Source organism: Xiphias gladius, chromosome 3, assembly GCF_016859285.1.
Source record: "Xiphias gladius isolate SHS-SW01 ecotype Sanya breed wild chromosome 3, ASM1685928v1, whole genome shotgun sequence".
Lineage (NCBI taxonomy): Eukaryota > Metazoa > Chordata > Actinopteri > Istiophoriformes > Xiphiidae > Xiphias > Xiphias gladius.
Genome location: NC_053402.1, coordinates 14,404,262 through 14,427,774, shown reverse-complemented (window position 1 = coordinate 14,427,774; position 23,513 = coordinate 14,404,262). Strand labels below are relative to the sequence as shown.

General features: G+C 40.5%; 1 protein-coding gene across 1 annotated transcript; it reads left to right on the top strand.

Moving 5' to 3' along the window:
- The first annotated feature begins 5,436 nt into the window (after positions 1-5,436).
- srl (sarcalumenin) lies at positions 5,437-22,646 on the top strand. Its single transcript, XM_040155638.1, has 6 exons — positions 5,437-5,512; positions 15,418-15,510; positions 16,005-16,100; positions 18,466-18,582; positions 18,986-19,219; positions 19,342-22,646. Exons 1-6 carry the CDS (start codon positions 5,452-5,454, stop codon positions 20,151-20,153), a joined length of 1,413 nt encoding a protein of 470 aa, XP_040011572.1. The 5' UTR covers positions 5,437-5,451; the 3' UTR covers positions 20,154-22,646.
- The last annotated feature ends 867 nt before the right edge of the window (positions 22,647-23,513 follow it).

Genomic DNA, 23,513 nt, shown 5'->3' with positions numbered 1-23,513 from the left:
AATTGCATTTAGTGAAAAACCCATCAGAGTCCCCTGCATCAATGCATAGATGGAGCTTTGAACTGCTGGACAGATAATATGTTCAAGTGAACACACCTCATCTATCATGACTTATGTCATGGAATTGCCCTTTAAGAAAATATTGATGTCAGCTGCACTGAAATGAGTGAGGCTTCTGTCAAATTTAATCATGGGACATTTTCCCAGTACTTATCATTATAGGAAGGGGATTCCTGGATATTGAAATGTGCTTTGCATTATCTGCTTTTTGTAGAGCTCTTGCTTATTCCTCTAAGTATCTGCATTTCAAAGTCTTCTTCTGAATCCCAGAACTGTTTTATTTCCATCTGTGTTTTGCACTCTAATCTGTGTCTTAGGAAATGTTACGTGGACATATCAGATTGTCAGATCAGTGGGGTGGGCCTTGGGATTGTTAAATGGCGTCAAGATTACAAAGCACTTACTGTACTATACTGGAGTCTGCCACTTTCTTTTGTAAAAAGGGGCATCTCCTCAGAAGAAGCTCTTGAGGTTATGAGTAAAAACCGCACAGCTGTGTACTCCCCCTTTCCCTCCATGTTCAGTCGTCCTACATCTTGTCCTGTTTGCCCGTCACATCTTTTTTGTTCCTTTGCAATCTTTTATGCTGCATGCTACATTTGTTGATCTATTGTCAGTATCTCTTGTCTCCCTTCACATTTTGCAGCTCCCACGTCTCCCTCTCTTTCTGTCTGTTCTGTGTACCTTTTTTTTTTTTTTGTTAGACCTGTCAGTGCATATGGTCATCAAGGAGCTATTTTGTTTTGTTTTGTTTTTAAGAGAAATGTTTTGGGGATAAAGAGGCTTGTGCCTTTGTAAAGACAGAATAATAAAGTTTGTACTTTGTTTTTTACACATTGGGTCCTATGTGTGTGACTTTCTTTTCTGTTCTTGTTTCTTCAAAATGAGTATTTCTCTCTAAATTGACTGTTAAAACTTCTGAGCAGCAGCAACGGTTATTATAGTACTAATATGATATAACCAGCTGGATTTGTTTCCCCTCCGGTTCTGGTTGGCTGTCACTCAAGCAGTACAGTTGATGAACAAGTGTCTATTCCTGATTGGTGGATAAGATTTTGAAGCCCCCTCCCTCCCCAGCTCTGAAGCTCTTTGCTAAATAAAGATCAACCACCTCCTCTATGACTGTTAAAATGTACACCAGGGATACTAGGTGGCATCTCTTGCCGTCATCCCCAAACACGCATTCATGTATTTATACCAACCCTATGGTCACACCCTCACAAGATCCTTCAGAAATAACTCTGGTTTTGGTGTCCAGCGAGACTCAGTCATTCCTCATTTTTAATATATTATAGCAATGTGAACTGACTGTTTATTTAAGCAAAGTCAAAGAGTCCAAAACCACATCAGTCAACTATATGATTAATGTGGTGCTTATATATGAATATGGACATGGGATATGGAACAAATAGCAGCTGTATTAGGCACTGAAGTGGCATCATGCTAAGTAAGAATAGTTCTGATTGGGGATATAGACAAACACCCAAAGCGCCACTGTAGCATGTGTTGTCAGCAAAGGTGGTATGTATTACTGTGAGCACAAACTGCATACAAGAACATCAGCACAAAATCCACAAAGTTTACATTGCGTTCATAGGAAAAACTATAACCGATGGTTTTTCCCCCTGTACACAAACAACTGAACTACTCATGATGACTACATTATAATAGTTAAATATCCTGATACTACTATTTATTTTTATTGTTGATATTTTAATGGACAGCACAAAATTAAAAGTAATTGCACCAGAGGTAGTAGTAGCTAATTTGCATCTGTTGTCCCTGGGCAGGTAGACGAAAAACAATCACAGAACAGCAAATACAACAGATATACTACATAAAACTACTGTGGTACAGCTGTATTTGGGTGAGTAGCAGGAACAGATGAGTCAGCATGTAAAAGGGAGGTCTCTCCCTTTGAAAGCTGGCGCAATGAAAATAACCGTCAGTTTAACGTTGGGAACACGGAATAGAAGAAGGTACCTTTTGAAACTGCTGGTAAACCAGTTGAAAACGTGAAAAAATTTAAAGCGCTCAGGCAGTATTTCTGTTAACTTGAAACAGCTGACTTATTAAATATATTCTTTTGAGGAAGATCAAGTTTGGTCTGGTTTGGTCAAGCTATGGTCTGGTTTTACACATTAGTTGTGGAAAGTGTGCTAACTTTCTTCCTCACAGTTTGGTTTTGTAACCTGACTATGAAATGAACGAATCAGAGAAAATAGTGAAGACTGTATCCTTTCTGCCACTTCCTCCCATCTCTCTCTCTCCATTATTTGGTAGTTTAACTTCACCAAAAGGCAAACATCATTACGGATGATTTTCACCCACCATCTTCAATTTTTGAGGAAATGGTCTCCAGGTTGATCCATAGACAACTCTGTTATAAGATAAAGTTGCTTCAAAAGAATTACATTCCCTGATGCTATCTGCTTCTTGAAGTTAAACCCCTTTTTCTTATGAATTAATATTATTTTGCTTATTTTAATATGTTTTTTTATATGATGACTTTATTAGTACGCTGCCTCATATGGCCTAAACTGGAACCCTATAGGTCATAGACCCCCCTGTGGATACATTTATGAAGAAACTGATAGAGGAATTGGATTAATTTTAGGTAGTCCTGTAACAGTTAACACCAGAAAACCTTGGTAATATGGAACAATGTACTTAAAATACTTACTAACTTAATAATAACATTTTAATGCTCCATTTACGCATGAACTAAAGGGGTTAAAATAAAAAATACAACAATGCAACTGGCTTTTGAAGTTTCATGCAGTATAACATATACATTTGTTGAATTTATTAAAATATGATTCCATACTACCTTACTAAGCTGCAAAAACTGAAAATGGCACCTTTCTCAGCTAGGGCCTCAATACAGTTTCTACACATCTGAATGAACTGGCTCAAGGCTTTATAAACAGTCATGCTCAGTCTCTTATGATGGATAGTCATTTACATGCTGCTATTTTCCACGGCTAGTGACAGCAGCATCAAAGCTGTAGCATACATTTTAAAGGCACGCTTGACAAAAGACAGTGATTGATGCCAGTGTTTGCCATTTGTAATTAACAAAGAATTAATGTTCCCCAGAATTCATTAAAGCTCCTCAAAAGCACGGGTTCTCATAAACAAATCATCATGCCTCTCAAGTAGATCCCACCACCAATGAAGTTCTTTGGGATTAAGACAGTTTTACCCATCAAAATGTGCATGCTGTATTGTCTGGACATGCTTCTCAACTCATTTGGGATGGACATGCTTGAGTAAGAAACTCTTATAATGCCTTATTTTCGGGGATTAATTTACAGTTGAAATGTTGGTTCCCGGAGAATTGTGAGATTATGTTCACCACAGTGTGTCTGCTTGGGTGTGATAAAGCAGTAATCCGCCTAGCGTTTAGCTGTGCTAGGGATTCTAGGTTGACTCAGAGGTCTGTATGTTCCAAACATACCCTCTCCTCAGCTCTCATCCTTCACTCTCTTACACACACAGGCTTATGATGATTACTTTGCCAACATGGCAGCCAAGTGAGCATTGTGTCTTCCTTAATACAGTGATGGTTTGACAGCTCCCTCCAATGCCAGGCCCTCCTTTACTTGAAGAATATTTACTGCACATAGTTTGTGGAGGGAAAACTGTAAAGCAAGTTTCAGTCATTTGATCATCATTCTTTGTTAGCCAAAGCAACCATGGCAGCTTATTTTGATTCTCTTATCATGATAAAGGATGCAATTCTTTTTCACCATTAATTTATAGGAAGTCAAAGTTCCTATTCAGTTTGTTTACTTTAAGCTGAAGTAACTGCCTGTTAAAATGTATTTGGAAATTTTGGAAAATACACTTATTCGTTTTCTTGCTGAGAATTAGATGAGAAGATTGATAACACTATCACATTTGTCCTTTAAATATAAGGCTACAGCCAGCAGCCAGTTAGCCTAGAAAAAGCCAAGAAGTAATCGAGCACATGAACCACCATCAAATGGCAAATTTATTGTTTTTACACTTTTGTTTTTTGTAAGTATTGAACAAACAAGATAATACATCTTAAGTAGTAAACTGGGAGGTGCTGGTGGGTGGATTATGTTGTCTTTGGAAAGTTCACTCTTTCCCACCGTTTCCAGTCTTTGTGCGAGGCTAAACTAACTGGCTGGTAACTTTATATTCAAAGTAACATATTTCCCAAAATGCAACACTGTTCATTTAAAGGAGCAATTCATAAGTTTTGCTATCGCTACATAGCCAACGTCAGCGTTAATAGCTGTTTACTCACCAGTCTAGAAGAAATGCTGTGAGTTCGGCATCAAAGTTCATTCCTTTACTCACCGAGAGCTGTCTCCAATGGTGGAAAGAAACACCAAAGTTAACTCTCGTTTCTATCACTTTTCTTCTACTGAAATTAGCATGCTAACCATCTTGCCCCAGTCCAGCCAGTCTGATTTGTCACTTTCCGATAGCAGGTACCTGTAGCTTCCACTCTGCCTTGAAGAAGTAGCGCTACTCAAAAGGCGTATTATAACCTGTTGTATTGTAAACACAATCATGGCCTCAGATCTTAGCAAGCAACCATTATCACCACCACCCGCTCCCAGCAGGAAACCACGTTCGGCGGCAGAGAAAACTTGTAAATAGCACCTTTAAAACTATTCTTTAGCACATTAATTTAGAGACAGGAAATTCTCCTTTTTAACCTGCTGCTTATTGTAATTGATGTTACTGCATTTTACAGGAATAGTTTGATATTTTGGGAAATATGCTTATTCACATTCTTGCAGGGTGTTATATGAGAAGATCAATACAAAGTAGGCTACGAAGCCAGAGTCAGGGGGTGATCTATCTCTACCTACTGAGTGGTATCAATCATCTCATCTAACTCTTGGCAAGAGAGCTGAAAAGCGTAGTTTCCAAAATGTTTAACTTTTCCTTTAATACTCCTCCCCTCAGAATTAGACAGCTAATATCAAACCAGCTTGCCTTTTAAGTCACTATATTATATCTTATAGCTCATCTTAAATGTCTTATTCATAGAGGTGTTATTTCTTTTAAAATACGTACATATTTTCAGTCTTCGAAAAACATTTTTTAAATGATGTGTGAGAAATGTGAGAAGTTGCGTGATTTAACTCTGAAAGACAGAGCCAGGTCTTGGTGCACTGATGCTGAGGCCCAAAATGTGACCTCTCCAAAACGGAGAGTCAGCTGCTTTTACACGTAGAGTCACTGTGGCATGCTATGACTCCTGCAACACCTCAAACACACAGATCTCGGTCCCTCTACCAGCTCGCCCTCTCTGTGCCCCGCCTCTTCTCTCTCTGCATGCCCTTTAACCTTCCTGCCTTGGTATATATAGTCTGTGCGACTATCAGAGTTCTCCTGGCAGCCATCATGAAGGGTTCAGTCTCAATCTGCTGTTTCCTCTCCCTGCTGCTTTTGCAGGCCACAGCAGGTAAGAAGCATTTTGGTAAAATATCTGGCGGGTCCCCCCCTTTTTATGTAAGGTGGTGCACTGTGGGCACAAGATATTTTTGTATACAAGAACTGCTAATGAATGAAACGGTGTCATGGCGTAAGTTTATAGGTTTGTTTAATGAATGTGCTGCAGCCGTATTTGATTACTCTGTTGGTTTGATCATACAGTTCAGATTCAGGAGTTGTTGCTCAGTTGTGATTCAGACTGTTAAAATGATCGGGAATAATCTGGCCAAAAGTAGGAAGTATAGGTAGCTTCTTATTTCCATTGTGGGGGGCAGTTTGGTCAGGAATGGCACTGACGTCTGGAGGCAGAGTACATGGGGACAGTGATAGGCATGGGGACACCAGCTCAGGATAGACAGAGATAGAAACGTTACCCTGATCTTTCTTTGCCACCAGGACTATTTAAAATCTGTCCCAGTTTATAATTAAGCTGTTGTCACCCAATACAATATGATGGATTTATTTAACTGGCTCTTTCTCTTCTTTTTAATTATCAATATCCACAAAAAACAGCAACACTGTAATGCCTAACACTTCTGATGTATGAACAAATGTCTTATCCCCATTTTGGTGGGTTTCCAAAAGGAGAGCAGTTGAGGATTATTCAAACTAGAGTTCAGCCTCTCCTGTGACAGGATGTCAGCTGTCCTAAGGCATGGCACCAGCTGATGGAAAGTCTTAGTCTAACCTAGGAGAGGAGAACAGCCACGCTGGAGCTTGAAAGGACACCGAGCTTTTCCTCTTTTTAACTTCGGCATACATTGATTCGGTCTCCTTTGGAATTTTATCTTCTACAACTTGGTTTGAAAGAGTTACTGTAGACCCAAATTTTCTATATTTCCTGTGATGATACTCCATGGTATCATATCATCAAGTACATGGATCATGTCAATCTCACAATAAATGATAACATGGCATCCATGAAGTTGACTGTCATAGTGACAACAACTTCGCCCGGACTACCCATTCTAAAAATGTCGACTGGTCTGTGGTTCTGGATCGGAGCAGTTGCCATTACCCTTGTCTGTCACCCTTGTCTGTCCTTGGGGTGGCGTTCAGCTCCACAGTTCGGGGCCAGGCCTCCATGTTCCAGGCTGCTGTCAGGTGTCTAAGATTGGAAGGCCTCCTGAAACCCAACACTGTCCACTACAGTTCCTCCCTCCATTCGACTACCCTTCCCTCCTGACTCCTCACCCCTCCCAGCCCCACGCTTCCCTTTAGATACGCTGCACAGCTGCTGTCACTCTGCACTGTCACAATCGCAATTTATTCCCAGCAGTTGGCCTTATAGGGACATGCATTCTCCAGGCAGGAGGGGCCCGGCTCTGCAACTCATGCCTTTAAAGACCCCTTCTGCAGGCCCATGCAGGGTCTTTTGGTGGCCTCTTCCTTTAAATCTACTGCATGTACATTAATATGTATTGATTTTGTTTTCCTGCAAAGCATGCAAGAGTTTTGGTTCCAACACGTGCAAGTTATGGACAATAATGAGAATCTCATACTCCTTGCCACTCAGTGTGTAATTATTTGTGTTATTGATTGGTTCGACCTCTCTCAGGAGCTCCTCTGAAGTTGCTAACTCTGCAGAAAAGAGCAGAAAGGGTAACCTCCTTCTAAAGGAATGTGAAATCAATCTGGTAGCATTTCATCATAGGTTGTCTAACTGCCTTGGGCAGAGCTGATTTGTAGTCCAAAAATCTGAGACATTAACAATGTAACCCAACACGGTTTAGTAGATTCTGTGCACATTTTGTGAGAAAAAAGAGCTGAAAGCAGCAGCAGAGCCTACACAATGACATGATAGTCCTGATGTTGTGAAATCTAGCATTCACTTCTGTTATGTCTCTTTTTCAAACAGATTTGAAGACTGAAGCCAGATGATTATTTTACATCAGTTGATTTTTTAGAGCATTTGGAGCAAGTAAGGACACCTTGACTTTGGACACTGTAGGCAGGATAGAAGTAATGTTTGTTTAATACTGCATTGCAGTCCTCACATTAGACTTGGGCGTAGCAGTGTGAATACACCTGGAACATGCCAGAAGTGCTTCTTGGATAGCTCATCTGACATTTCCTTTAGGTGTTAAATAGCCTCAATTTTCATGCAAAAACAAGGACTAGAGGAAACCTGTGTTCTTGCTGGTGTGAAACGGTATTTTACATGACCGAGCTGGCTTCACGATGCAGCTCACATCCAGGGTTTTACATGGATCTGACACTGCTCAGTGTTGGCATGTAAGGGTAAACATAGGTTACTATGGTGACTATAGGGTTATTATAAGGTTGCTAGAAACCCTACACTAACCAGGTCTTGTGTGAATGGCTCTGACTGACCAAATGAGGATTGAGGTTGTGTTTGGTGTCTGATGTCATACATGGGCATTGAATGTGAAAGGGGCTTACGACAACTGCTAATACAATATAAAAATGTTATTAGTTTAAATGTAATTACAGCATATTGCTAAAATGCACACATTAAACGGGGAAAACTGTGCACTCAGTAAAGAGAACAGTGCTTTGTGTAGAATATTTTGTCCCACTCCAAACACATTATGACTTTTTTGATATACAAACATATCACAGCCTCTTTTGGGCCTTGATTAGTTCTTCACACCAGTGTGTTTATACTTGAATGGTAATACTATCCATCCTTGATACAGTAAGAACATCTTTGGCCTCCTCGCTTTGCGGGGGCATGGAAAGTTAAAGGCGCACTGTCTACACGTGATCCTCTCTGATGGCATGTGGCATGTCTGGGACATCCCTCTGATTGTAGTAGTAGAGGGGACACACCAACTCCTACTCAACTGCCTTGCCACAGCCCCCCGCTTAAGACAAGCCCCCCCAGTCCCAAGGGCACTTGACATCAATTCCTTGCTTTTGAACAGGAGAGCGGGGATAGAGGCATCAGATCAACACCTCAACGTAAAGTGCCTTTGCCCTTGTGCCTTTCTTTCAGCCTGCCACTCCACTTCATGTCTAGGTGTCATTGACCCCTTAGAGGACTTAGAATCTGGATGTGGCTCACATAAGATGGCCTGTGACGGCAAGTGACAGCGCCAGACTCAGGGATTTTTTTTTGTTTTGTTTGTTTGTTGTTTGTTTTCCCCATAAAACTAAATTTAGATCTTGAAGGTAGTCTGCCTTTTCATGAAAAGACTTCCTGTCTGACATACATACATTTTACAGGACATAGTATGAAAGTGATGTGGACATAACAAAGACTGAATTATACTTGTGATTGAGCTGCATTTCTTGTGTACAATGCCAGAGATGCAAGGAAAACCATAATGTATTGCCAAGAGTCATTATTTTGTTTGAAACTTACATGAGTGGTCCTGGTGCAGTAGCTCTCACTTGGTTAGCCTGTATATTACACAGTCTGCTCTGTGGGATGTGGATGTGTCTGAGTCTCCAGACTGACTAACAGTCAAAGCCTTAAAATAGGAGGCAGCAATATTGCCCCCACCTCTGTCAATTTTATGACCCATTGTGGGGTTATTCCTGACTATGGGGGAGTACTAGTTCCACAAGCCATGCCACCTGTTGCTATCTGTGGCCTCTTCTGACCACGCCCTACGCAAGCTCTGCTGACTTTTCTCATACCTCTTACCGTTGCTAGAGGAAGAATCATGTGCATTTTTGTGGTTATGGGTTTATTATTTATTTAGAATTCATTAGGCCTCATTTTTATTGAACTGTACTGTATATGCAGTGTGTTATGTTAAAGACAATTAAATCCTTGGATATTTTACAAACCAGTGGTTATGTAAAAAATCTCATCCTGCCTGTTTAAATTTGACTGAATTTGATGCTTCCCCATTGATCTTTCCAGTAGAACCCCTTGGCCTTCCGTGAAGATTGCCTCTCCCTGTGCTCAGGATAAATCCTCTGACTGGGGTTTCCAGGCCTACTGCTCTCATCATGTTCAGTTTTAATTCAATTTACCTCCACTGTGCTGCAGGCAGAACATGATCCTGGGGTTTTACACACACAGATACCTAACTTATGCATTTTAAATGCACATGACTGCAGATACATACCAGCACAGACATGTATACCTACAAAAGCACATAATACCTGAGGTATTCCCTGATTGCATGCTTTGAGTAGAATAAATAATAGATATTTTTAGTTCAGTCTGTAATTTCTAGCTCTTTCAACTATGACAAGGGTTGAGGTGTGTGCCTATTATTTGCTAAACCGTGGTTGGCTCCACAATTTCGGATTTCACGAATCACACTGGTATGTGAACATCAACTCAGATTTTAGAGAAGCACAGAGAAGCCTTCCTTTTGTGAAAACATTCTTTTAGTTACAAACTGTGTACATTCCTCAGTCTGTGTAGTGAAATTCAAATATCTGGGGAAGTAAATCAGAGAGGGTCCTTAAACTTGAGCAGCATATTTGCACATAAATTTCGCACTTCCAGTTGTTGATCGACATTATTTCTGATGTTTGAATAACCTCCCCATAAGATTCTATAGTTGAGGCATGTCTTGTCCAGCCGCTGAGGCCGTGGTAGGCTTAAATCGCCAACATTCCTACTGGATGTGTTGATGCCACCAGAATGTTTCTCCAAACTGAGGGAAGGTTGTGTGGCAACGGGCTCAGTGAGGACACATGGTGCTGGGTGCAGATGTCTGGGGTTCAACTCCCCTGGCGCCTGCAGGGTTAATTTTGAGCCCTGATGCAAGGGCCCACCATCCGCGGGCAACACTACCTCTCTGATATTTGCAGAGCTCTGTCCCAGGGCCTCTATCAGGGATTGACTGGATTGGAAGGTGTTAACAAGTTCACAGCAGTTAAGGCCAACTCAAGAGGCTAGTGTTAAAAGACGTGACTCTTCTGAGTGCTGAGTCAAGTTATAGAAGCTTGAGTAAGCTTTGTCTACTGCGGGGACAGGCTTGGTACATTGAGAAGATTTGTTCCACTTTAGCCTTTAGCCACTTTAGCCTCCAAGTGGAATCATCTTTTCTGTCCTCTGATGGGAGACTTCTCTCAACCTAACAAAACAAGACTAGGTCAAAACCTAGAATGTAACCTAGCATGGACTGCCTTTACCTGTGTGCTTCTCTCCTACTGTCTGTGCCCACAGATACAGTTATTTAGTACAGCCAAATTCCCAATAAAGCTGTTCTAAATTTTTTTTTGTTTTTCTTTTATTGTTGTCAGACAATGGAACAAGCATGAAATAGTGACTGAAACGTGCCTCGTTAAGATTACATGTTAACCAGCAGTCACTTCCAAGCCATTTCCAAACTGCTGCTCTGCACTGCTAAAAGCTTGATTTTATAACCGCGACATCGTTTGACAAAAAGCTGTACACATAAGTAAGAGACAATGGCAGTACTGTGATTTCGGCTCTATTTACCTGTAAAATTATCACTCAGAGAGAAAGTTAGAAGGTCATTCATGTCTGTGTCAGCTGCTGTGCGGTCAGTTGAACCTTTGTCCAAAAAGTTGCTAGATTTGTCGCTAGGTGCTTTTGCGGGGAAAAGTCTTTAAAAGGGACTGAAAAGTCTGTAAATCTATCCCCAGTCAGTCACGGACATTTATTTATTGGGCTGACCCCAGTGTTGAGTTCCAGCCAAAAATCTTGTCCTCCTCTTCCTTTTGTGCTGAGTGTCGGATTTGCAAAATGGTAGCCACATATCACAGATGGTGCTAAGAGATGACGTCACTTACTGTTATTTCTACAGGTCAACAAAAGCTATTTTGCACAGGCATGTAGCAATCCCCTGACCTGAAAACATTTTTTAAAAGTCTTTCTTGCTTTTCTAGTTTATTTTCAAATTTTAAGTTATATCACTGCTTCATTACACAGTACACTGAGAAGATTGATATGACAGAGACATGCACACATCTTTATCAGTTCACATGCAAAAAAGAATAACACCAATTTAATCCTGCATCATTATGACAATCCTTGCTGCTTTTGAAAGACACTTCTTTTCTTTCTACCACGTTCGCCTGCACCTTCTTGAGAATAAAAACAAAACACATAGCATACTACATATCCAAATATGACATATATATAGCGACATATATAGATATATATATTTATAGATCATTTTAGCATAGCAGCATTACTCATACCCTTTTTTTATTCTGGCTTCTAACCTTTTGGTTTCTCTTGTTCTTGCAACATGCTGGGAGCAACATTACACAGGTTTATTTTTAGCAGGTTGACTCGGGGAGAATCATCGGTTTTGCGTTGCTCCCAACCAGCAGTGTGTGTCAGTGCTGCCACACTAAAGCCTGAGCTTTTTTTCTCCCATCTCCACATAGGGAAATCTGGAGCTCAGCCAGAGTGACCATCAGGTTCTTGGTACCCTCTCTTACCAAGGCCCATCTCTTCTGATTGCTCAGTTTGGCCAGGTGGGCGGCTCTGGGAAGAGTCCTGATTCTTCCAAACTTCTTCCGTTGAAGAATTATGGAGGACACTGTGCTCTTTAGAACATTCAATGCAGCAGAACTTTTTTTGTAGCCTTCCCCAGATCTGTGCCTCAACACAATCCTGTCTCTGAACTCTGCAGGCAGTTCTTTCGACCTAATGGCTTGGTTCTTGCTCTGATATGCATTGTCAGCTCTGAGACCTTATATAGATAGGTTTGTGCCTTTCAAATCATGTCCAATCAATTGAATTTACCGATTTACAGATGGACTCCAACCATGGTGTAGAAAAATCTCAAAGATGATCAAGGGAAATGGGAAGCAACAACGTTCATGAAAATTTCCTCCCTGCATTCGTGCCGTGTGGAATAAAGCAAAGTTTAATCCAAGCGATGAAAAATTTTGCCTTAAAAAGTGGGATTTTCAACCCAATGAAATAAATGATAGCGCATAAAATTAAACGATAGACGTTTTTCTATTTTCACACAATATATATCGTTGTATTTCACAGCCGTATATAAACACATTTATATCTTTAAAGACCCATGGGTTATTTATATAAACAAGTTTGCTTCAGGCTTGTAAACAGAGAGGCCTTCGGATGATTTTACTTGTCATTTGATGCACCATTGGTTTTGGCCAATGTAACGTGCCATTCTGACTCTTGGCCAGAAACACTAGAACTCATTGACCACATGGCCAGTGGCTGTACTCCAGGTTAGGGTGCAGGATGCCATGATACTGCTCCCCTCTGACAGGGTGGAGTCTTCTCACATTGATATACAGTTTTTTATTATGTGTAGAAAACAATGCCATCATCCAACATTACTTTCTTGTTATACAAATCTTTTCGTAGTACAGTATGTGGTTGTAGCACCATAGTATCAGTATACAAGTAGGAAAGATGGCTGATATGGAAAACATTGCTCAATGACAGTCATTTTTGAAATAAATAGATTTTTTAAAATACAATTAACTAATGTTCACATTATTCTTTAGATGTTTAAATACCATACTTTTTAATTGAGTACCAGAGCTGAACATAAATTGTTGTGATGCCAGAACCTCAGACCAAAACCTGCTGCTAATCAACCTTCTCATAAAGACCGCCAATGTTTACAGTATGTGAAAAATACCCCCTGCAATTAAGCATATAACAATGAGAGTAGTAGTGTTGGCTCTTACGATGCACCAGAGAGGAGATGTGTATTTAAATTTTCATATCTATTTTCCTGCTCCAGATCAATATGGTGTAGCAAACTGACTGAAAGGAGACTGTATCCGCTAGCAGTGTACATAAGAATTATCAAAGTTTTTTTTTCTCTGCCTTAAGACGTATGCAGCTGCAACCTAATAAAAATATTTTACCTTCCCCCACCAGGTGTCTCTGCTTTACACCAGTCAGCTTTTCATTTTTGATCATTATTGCACAAAAGCCCAGCCATAACCTGGATTGAGCATGTTCCTTGCCAGTCACCAGCTGAGATCAGAGGGTTGGGCCTTGGGCAACAGCTGCAGTTTTTCATGCTTTCTTGATTCTCCACGCAGGCCTCTTAATCTGAACACGGTCTATTATTAGTTTTAAGACTTCAGTGTTGAAATGTTGGGTTTTTTTTCAGGTTTTATTTGAAGGAAGTCAGGAGAACTTATTTTATGTTATCTTTTCCATCTTATTTTAAGATCAAGTCAAGGATTGATTTTGAACTATATTGATATGTTTCCTGTGCCAGTAAACTGAATTTAACTGGGCTTTTGCTTACAGGAAGTATGCAGACAATGTGTTTATATAACAACATCAATATTCAGATTACGGCATGTGTTTTACACAGTCTCATTTACAATTGAATGACTGCAATTAATCACCCTACAGTTACAAAATATCAGATTCAATATTCCATTGTAAATACTGTTAAAATTCCCCAACAACTCTATTGGGGGAGTGTCTGGTAGCTTGGGTACTGAGGCCCATAACCCCCCCCAGGGCATGGAAGTGTGAAAAAGGAAGGCTTCCCAACAGCTCCTATATATAGCTCATAGCCGTAGCAGGTTTGTCTGAAGCAGGGCTGTGTGGGAGGCGTTACAGGGAGGCCTTTTCTGAGGCCTGGGCACACAAGGACAGGCTTCACAGCACGATAAGTCTGTGATAGGTGGATAAATATAGAAGAGAAAAGACAGGATTGCACATCATTGTCTCATCTATATTACCGATGGGAACACTCAGTCCGGCACTGAGTTCTCCGCCAAGTCCGTAATGAAACTGGGGAAGTCCCTCTCTCTGTCTCTCTTATCTTTGCCGTTGTTATAATCCCATGATGATGTTGAACAAATGTCTTTGTCTGTTTATTTTCAGCTTTTGCTTTCTAATCTAAGAGCTGATTGTACTAACAGCTGTGAGCTAAGTAAACTGATATGGTTAAAAGTGGACTTGACACACTAGTGAACGGATGTGTTCTCTTGGATTCTTGCTCTCTCTCTAACTGTCACTGAAATACCACGCGTATGTTCAATGTTGGTTTCAAAAGTGTAAGACATTCAGGAAAAACACCACATGTGATGTATGCACCGTACATAGAAGGAAAGTCGCACAGTTTTCACATAAAGTACATTACAAAAATTGAAACAATAAAAAACCTTGTTCTACTTAGAGCGCCAAAAATTCATGAAAATACATTTTCTCATCCTGTTTGTAGATTTGTTTTGTGTTTTAAAAAAAAATCGTATTTAAATACAAAGGTACAGTATGTATAATATGACATTAAGCTGATGGTTTTGTAATGCACACACATTGTGAAGTAAGTGTTGTCATGTTTAACACACAAAAGCGACAGTGGGGTCAGCCCCAGACTGGAGTGAAAATGATTGAGCGGATGACTGTATTTCATTGTGGCCTCTGCTCCTGTTTCTGCTGAAAAGTATATCTGTTGCATGGCTAGTTGTCATTCTTGCCAGACACTTTGCAAACATGCTGTGGGTGCTATCGTGCAGTAAACACTCTAAAGGGTTTGTAATTACAAAGGTAGATAGGTGGAAGTGAGGACAGCAAAAAAGACGGGGTAGATGAGGCATCTGGTGTACAAAGGGATACATATGAAATCAAGGCTCAGTTTGCAAACATTTGATCATGAAACAGCTCAAATATCTGCCACGTCTAAAACTGATATTGGCAACCAATGCAGACTGTCTTCCAGCTTTAATTGTCAGTTATCTCTGTATCACATTTAAATTCCCAGCAGTGTTGATACATATTGAGACGCAGGATGTGCTGATCGATGTGCATCCGGAAATTGCAGCATCACTAATAAAAATGTATGACTGGCTGTCATCAGCCCCAGTGCGAGCTTCATAACTAGACTGTCGCTGGATTGGTTTCGCACCAAATCTGGTCACCTGGGTTCACTTCCATTACTCCTTTATGAGACCATTAAAGACAGACACTGAGGAAATGAACCAAGCTAAATTTTGTTAATGTTGTTTTTACAGAGGAAGAAGATTTCACTTCCGTCCTCAGAGACAGATCTCACATCGACGAGACGCTGCGACTTGCAACTGAGGAAAAAGCAGCAGACTATGCAGGTGAGGATCAAATATGATTCAGTAGATGTAGTTTTTTGTAAAGCTTTGGGCTTAGACTGCATTTGACAGATTGAAGGTAGCCCAACAAAGCAGTGGAATGATGTAATTTCCTATGATTCCCTTTCCCTGATTCCCTTTTCACTTAACAAATGTCTTCCGATTGTTTGATCATTTATGCAACACATAATCCCGGAAGGCGGGAGTGATGGTGAAAGATTAATATGCAAAAGAAGTGGCAAGGGTCCCATGCAGATATTCCTTCATTTTAAGGGGTCATAAGGCAAAAAGGCGGGGAACACCTGTACTAGACTGTTATTTAAAAGAAAGACATTTAACGCAAGAGCTTGCAAAGTGCAATTTGCGCTCAAGGGAAACTTTCATTTCCTCTCCTTCTTCTCCATTGTGGCCTATCAAAGTGTCCCTCAGTGCGCCTTTTTAAAAATCTCCGTGTAACATCTTCATCATCCTTTCCTCTCTTTCTTCTTGTCCTCCAGCGGCTCTACAGAGGCTGCGGAAGATCTACCACACATCCATCAAGCCGATGGAGCAGGCCTACAAGTACAATGAGCTGAGGCAGCACGAGATCTCAGGTATCACGGAGGCTTCGGCTGTGTCTGCTCTTTGTTCTGTTGTGTCAGTTTTCTGTCTGGGTTGCTTTGGTGACTGATTTCTTGAGTTGTTTGTACACGCACATCCTCTTCACACCATTTAGTAAAGTAGCGTCTTCTCTTATTTTTTCCAATTCTTGAGGCTTTTGGTTTTTATTTTTCTTTGGGCTCTTACTCAGACTCACGTTTACCTGTGATATTTGTTATTGTATGCTGGGAGTAAAAAAAAACCTTCAGAGGTCCTTTGTAGGTTGTAGAGCACAGAAACTGTCAAGAAATAATAATATACACTTCAGTTTACAGCCCAACTTACACTGAAATTAGCTGTCAAAACATGGTATTGTTGACCCAGGAAAAAGGTATAATATCTTTTTGTCTAAATCACTCCATTAATGCTACTTAAAAAAATATTTCTTCCCCTTTTCTTCTATTCTTAATCATTTTTGATGTCCCTGTTTGATTTTTAAATGATTCTACACGGTGTGCTGTTTCTTCACAGTAAGTTCGACACTCTAAGCTGCACGCTGAACTTCCGAGAACAAACTCTATCTTTCCCACTATGGAATAAAGCTCGCCCTCTTGTGGCTTTTCAGGCTTAGCATGCATGCAAACTTGTCAAATACCACTTGTGTCAAGCATATAGACGAACATTTATTTTTCGTAGAAAAGAGTAAAAAACTACACGGACAAAAACATTCATCTTTTCGCTTGACCATACAACCTCACCATCCATTTGCAGATGGACATGTTTGACACGTTAGGTCAAATATGGGACTAGCTTCCAGTGAAGATCCCCCACCCATTCGTGCACATTGTTGTTCTACCCCTTCCCTGTTGCTTGTAGATACCTCACTCCCTCACTGAGCTCTCCTCACTCTCCTCCACCTCCTGTTCACTTCACTTCTCTGTACTCCACCGTTCCTCTTCTGTCCTCCCCCATCCCCTCATCTAACAGCCTACCCCGGACGAACCCTGGGGGACTCAGCCACAGGTGGGTGTGGGCGGGGGCTTACCTGTGCATGGCACTGCCTGAAGTGCTCAGCCCCTTCCTTTCCCCCCTTCATTTGTCGTCATACATTTGTGAGTCACTTCAGATCCATATAAATACTGCACAGCTCTCTATGGGTCAGAAATTTCAAGCGTGTTTCACTTTGAGTGACACCTGATGTAACACAGATTGGGGGGGTCAAAGTGATCCATAGATGATGCATAGAGAGCAGCAGTTTTATACCATATGTGAATCAAAATTGATTTACTCTTTGTTGATTTACAAATTTAAAATTCTAAATTTCATCCAAAACTTTTTAAAGAATGAAAAGGGAAGAAATGTAAAATAAATAATTGTGGTGCAAACATAATAGACTTTAAGCTTGGTAGTGTTTAGGCAGCACATTATGTACAGTTGCGTTGTTAGGTGTAAAATGTAAAATATGGAGGGGGTTGCATGTGCAGTTCTGGCTTTAGCAAAGGACACGCAGGTTTGAGGAGGGGACACTGGTTGGAAAGGGTGGTCAGTGTTCAGCTAGGAGTGAATTGACTGACTTTCTGTCACACTTTGTTTTTAATTTTTAAAAATAATTTTAAAAACCACTAGCGCCAGGTTTTTTCGCTGAAATATTTCATTGTCTGTTTTCTTTTTCTTTCTTTCTTTCTTTTTCTTTCTTTCTTTTTTTGATATTTTCACTCTCATCTTCTGTTAAATTATTAGGATTGGACCAGTAGGCTATAACAGAACTTTCTTGCTCCCTCCCACCCCGACATCATGTCTATTCACAACACACATGGCAGCTTGCTATTAGACACACAGTTTGCTCTATTGAGTCTTATGTCATAGTAATGGCACTGCTTTGTTGTGTGTCACTAAGATATGGCAGCAGGATTTCATTAAAATTTTTCTTATGCTATTAAACAAGCCTAACAGCTTCAATGTGTTTCTTTGCCGATCTTTTTTTGAATTTCCTTGCTAAATCTTTAAAAATCTTCCTCTGTGCTCCAGATGAAGAGTGAAAGTGCAATTCTGACGTGCTTCTTGGTGTTTCTATGATTTAGTATAGAAGAAGTATAGTTCATCCCAAAAACAACCCCAGGATACATTTTGGATGAATTGATGTTTTGGCTAAACTATCCCTTTCGTGAGAAACAAAAGGAAATGGAGACCGTAGCAAACATAGGTCAACAAAGAACAACTCAAAGTTCTCACACCTTTTCTTATCTGCGACAAATAAAATCTCAACATAATTTTCCTGATTTTTTCATATAAAATTTGGGATGAACTTGAGAGGTTCTTCGCCATCATATAGCCATCCTGCTGAGATTTTAATCACTGTTGTCTCTCCTTGCCAAACAGATGGAGAGATTACCTCCAAACCCATGGTGCTTTTCCTGGGACCCTGGAGTGTTGGAAAGTCCTCCATGATCAATTACCTCCTGGGCTTGAACGACAGCCCCTATCAGCTCTACACAGGTATGTTACACACTTTTTTTTTTTTTTTTTTAATTTAGCAATAAACAAAGTAAAATGTTGGAATCGTATGTACTATAACCAAATAAGGATGAAGTAACCGTAAAATTCAACCATAAATCTACAGAGCTGTTAGAGAGGCAGCTGCCTTATCTAAATGTTACAGGGTTGAGTGTGTAAACGCAAGGATTTCATTGTGGGTTATCGAGTGGCCAGATACCATCACAGAGGTCTTGTTGAATTAGATCCACAACATATTATGGAGGCTAAACAATGATTTCTTGCCTCTGCTGAATTAATGATCTACTCAGATTTGTGTCCTTCAACATTTATCTCAGTGTGTTTCTCTTGTTAGCCCGGTTCTTGCTAATGTCTCCCTCTGTTTCTCCCATCATTTGTTTTTTAGGAGCTGAGCCTACTACCTCTGAGTTCACTGTTATTATGCACGGGGAGAAGATCCGCTCTGTTGAGGGTATTGTTATGGCAGCAGACAGCTCTCGCTCTTTCTCTCCCCTGGAGAAGTTTGGCCAAAACTTCCTGGAAAAGCTAATTGGTATTGAGATGCCCCATAAGTTGCTGGAACGTGTGACCTTTGTGGACACACCAGGAATCATTGAGAACCGCAAGCAGCAGGAGAGAGGTGAAGAAGAAATGTTGACATTCAGTTTGCAGATTTTCACATACCACAATTCAAATGCAAAGCAGCTGGATACAACTCAGGTTTTAGTAGTAACAGTTACTTATCTCTCTTCTTCTGCCCAGGCTATCCCTTCAATGATGTTTGCCAGTGGTTCATTGACCGTGCTGACCTGATCTTCGTGGTGTTTGACCCCACCAAGCTGGATGTTGGCCTGGAGCTGGAGATGCTCTTCCGGCAGTTGAAGGGTCGTGAGTCCCAGATCCGCATCATCCTAAACAAGGCTGACAACCTGGCCACCCAGGACTTAATGAGAGTCTATGGAGCACTCTTTTGGAGCTTGGCTCCCCTCATCAATGTGACTGAACCCCCCCGCGTCTACGTCAGCTCGTTCTGGCCCTATGACTACGCACCCGACACCAGTCGTGACCTCTTCAAGCGAGAGGAAATCTCCCTTCTGGAAGATCTGAACCAGGTGATTGAAAACCGCATGGAGAACAAGATTGCCTTCATCCGTCAGCATGGCATCCGTGTGCGTATCCACGGCCTGCTGGTGGACCGCTATGTCCAGACCTTTAAAGAGAAGATGAGCTTCTTCAGTGACCCTGAACTAGTCTTCAAGGAGATTGTGGATGACCCAGACAAGTTCTACATTTTCAAATCCATCCTAGCCAAGACCAATGTCAGCAAGTTTGACCTCCCCAACCGTGATGCCTACCGTGACTTCTTTGGCATCAACCCAGTCACCAACTTCAAGCCCCTCACGGCTCAGTGTTCCTACATGGGAGGCTGTCTGCTGGATAAGATTGAGAAGGCAATCACCAATGAGCTGCCTGCTCTTCTGAGCAGCATCAACTCTGGCAAACAGCCTGGCCTGTCCTCCTGCGAGGCTACTGGCTGTGGCGAGCAGCCAAAGAATCGCTATCGGAAGAACTGAGGAACACAAAATAACTTGAGTGGGGGATGTAAGGAGAAAGCGGAGGTGAAGAGATGGGGTCTGGTGGAAGCCAACCCTGCTTTTGACAGAACGCCTGTATTGTTGAGGAGACAGAGGAGAGGAGATTAGTGTTTGTTTGTTTTTTTCTCAGGAGAATATGGGGAGGTGCATTTAGGAACTGTGGGAATGAAGCAGATCGTGGGAGAGAAGAGTAATTGTTCGATAAGGCAGCTTAAGGACACAAGTGCTGAAGAAATGAGAACATGCCACTGATCACAGAGTTTTGTTAAAATACACGCCCTCCTCTCTCCCTTGCACAATCACAGTGGACTGTCTGGGATTTTGGGGTTGAGGAAGTAATTATGTGAAGAAAAACAGAAATGGAAAAAAAAAACAAGTAAGATCGAATAAAAATTGAAAATCCTGAGACTGAAAACAATCAAATACCAGCTCCCTTGTATGTGAATAAAACGGGAAAAGTGAAAACAGGAGTTGCAAATTTGTATTGTAAAATCTCGAGAATTGCATTGCAGCAGGTCAATTCCATATGCTTCAGAAGTTTTTTTTTTGAAGTAGCCTTTTTGTGGGTGCTATACGAAGCCTTTGTGTTTGGGTGGTCAACCAAACATTTGACATAGATTAACATTAACATTGCATGTTAGATGTCACATCTTATTTAACAGATGCATGTATTTTCCTTCTAACAAACTCAAGTAATAGTTCCTCATGATACTGACACCTGAACCAGCCTTGCCATGCAACAAATAAGGCCTTTTTTTTCCTCAGTTTTATTCGCTCATCAGTTCTGGTTGTTGACAACCTGTGAAAATGAGCACTGTGATGGAAGCAGAGGTCAGGGCTCAAGGGTCAGAGTCTTCAGAGCAAGGTGGATATGTTCATTCTGCTTCACTTCTTAAATGTTCTTACTGTTTCTGTTTGCGTCTATAAATTTGCCGGTCTTTGGCAGAAATTAAACATTATGTTATGAATATTTTTTTTCCTTCAACAATAAGCTTCCCAGCTTTTTTAGCTGAATGACCATAAAAAATAACAAATGAGAATGTGTTTGAATTACAGTTGTCTTTATCCATTTCTTCTGCCATTTCTTCTGCAGGTTAGAAATATATTTATTGATTTTTCTGTGTAAACTTTCCAAATGGGCATTGAAGTAGGCTGTGTCTTTGCACTGAACAATCCTGCTGCTAAATCTGACAAACCTTCACTGCAGGATTGTGATAGTGGATCTCTGTTATAATGGTTAATCTTAGCTTGCATAAAGTGGGCCGGAGTCAATAGAGAAAAGGTGAAGTGGAGGACTCATGAGTTGACCCCTGACCTCTGTGGAAAGAAGGAAGCCCCAAATTGTGACCCCCACACCCACAACGGTTTGGAGTGATACATGTCAAAGCTGCAATTTCTCATGTAAGCCTACCTCAGTGAACATCCCCGGACTAAGGCATGGAAAAATTACTTAAAATAGTTTGACATTTTGGGAAACACGCTTACTCAACACTATTTCTCAGCCGGGCGCAGTCATTTTTTGGAGTCTTGTCGTTACCATGAGGTTGCTAGGCGACCTGCAGAGACTCCAGGAAGTTTCTTCACCTGGCCAAGAATTAATCTGGCACACAACCCCTCATAAAACTGCATTGTGCTGCTTTTACACTGCGGTTTTTGTACGGATTGAGCAAACAAGATATGGTGTGATAATTACGGAGCTTTGGAGGTGCAGGTATGTGGACTTTGTTATCTTTTGGCAGACCCAGATTAACTGTTTCCCCCTGTTTTCAGACTATATGCTAAACTAAGATAACCATCCGCTAGCTCCAGCTACATATTTAGAGAACTCTACGGATATTAAAAGTGGTATTAATCTACCAAAATGTCAAACTACTGCTTAAAATAAAGGGTACTAAATCATCAAAGAACAGGTAGGTAGTGATAATTACAACTCCAAAAAGCACCAAAGTAACTCATGGACAAATACACTTCCAATTCTCTCTTTGTCCTCCCTCACTAACCCCATAGTCCAGAGTGCTTTTCCCAAGTAAAATCTGAAGCATAATGGAATGGAAAAGAAAACTAACTGACAAACAAACCGCAATGAATCTCACATTTGTGTAATTTTCTCTGTTTCTCTGAGTGTGTGTGTTCCACAGGATGTGTTTGGTATGTTTACACTGCAGATCCAGAACATGCCCACTAGAGAGTGCTGTGTAAAAGTGTAAAAAGTTATACAGACCACTAACTACCACTCACGGTAGCAACAGTCTATAGTGGGGTGATAGCTTGGGCTAATGACGTTGTGTGGTTGTGCTTTTGGTAGATTTCAGTATAAATTATCTTAATTTACCTGTGAATTAGATCTGGAATGGATGTGTGTCCCATTAAAGTAGATGTTGGTTCACTTTTTTTTTTTTTGGTATAAAATTTAAATTAATCTTGGCCCAATTTTTGGAAGCTTGATCATCAAGAATAAAGATTTCTGATTGACTTGTGAGTGAAACTTTGTGGTTATTTTGATAAAATGTTCAAACCTTAATCAGGACGACTCGGACAAGAAAACAGAGGGTTAAACGTTGTACTGAGATGATTTTTTTTTTTTTTTGTCTACTTCAATCTTGTTTACATACAGTATATTTATCTCCACTACATCTCTACATTCGTGTCCGTGTTTATTTTCTCTCTGTTTTACCTTACTGTCAAGACTCTGAACACTCTGAAGGTCCAATCTCTTACTTTTGGGTTTGAAATGATGGTTTTATCCTGTAGCTGCATTGCACCAACAGTTTGTCGTGACTGGATGTGGAGGTGGAAGTATAAACACAGACTTAGACCTGACATGTGTTTGTCTGTGAGTGTTTGAGTACTCTTCCTCAAATATTATTTAATAAAGATTCTAAAGAGACTAACTAGCAAATGGAAAATTCAATGTAAAGTTCATAATAAGTGTTAAAACACTGAGGTGTTCTTTTTATGCTTAAATCAAAGCCAGTGGTTCAATAACGACTATAAGGCAACTACACACTGGGGCTTCATGTAAATGAAGTTGTTTTTTTAATATATTCTTTTAAACACGTTTTAAAGAGTCCTTTATAAATACATTTTTATCGTAAAGATCAGGTCTTTGCAAAAGAACATTTTTGCGATGTTAGACACACAAAACAGGCACGTGTTTGCATCAACAAATATAAAGATCATAATCTAATAAGCACATAGCATATGAACGGTGGACAGCCACATACACACTGGCACATGCACACATTAAATGTTGTATTGTGTCTTGTTGAGCGTAAATCCCTTTCTATTTGCCTTTTTTTTTTTTTTTAGCTTTGTATCTGGAGAGTAAATCTTGTGCTT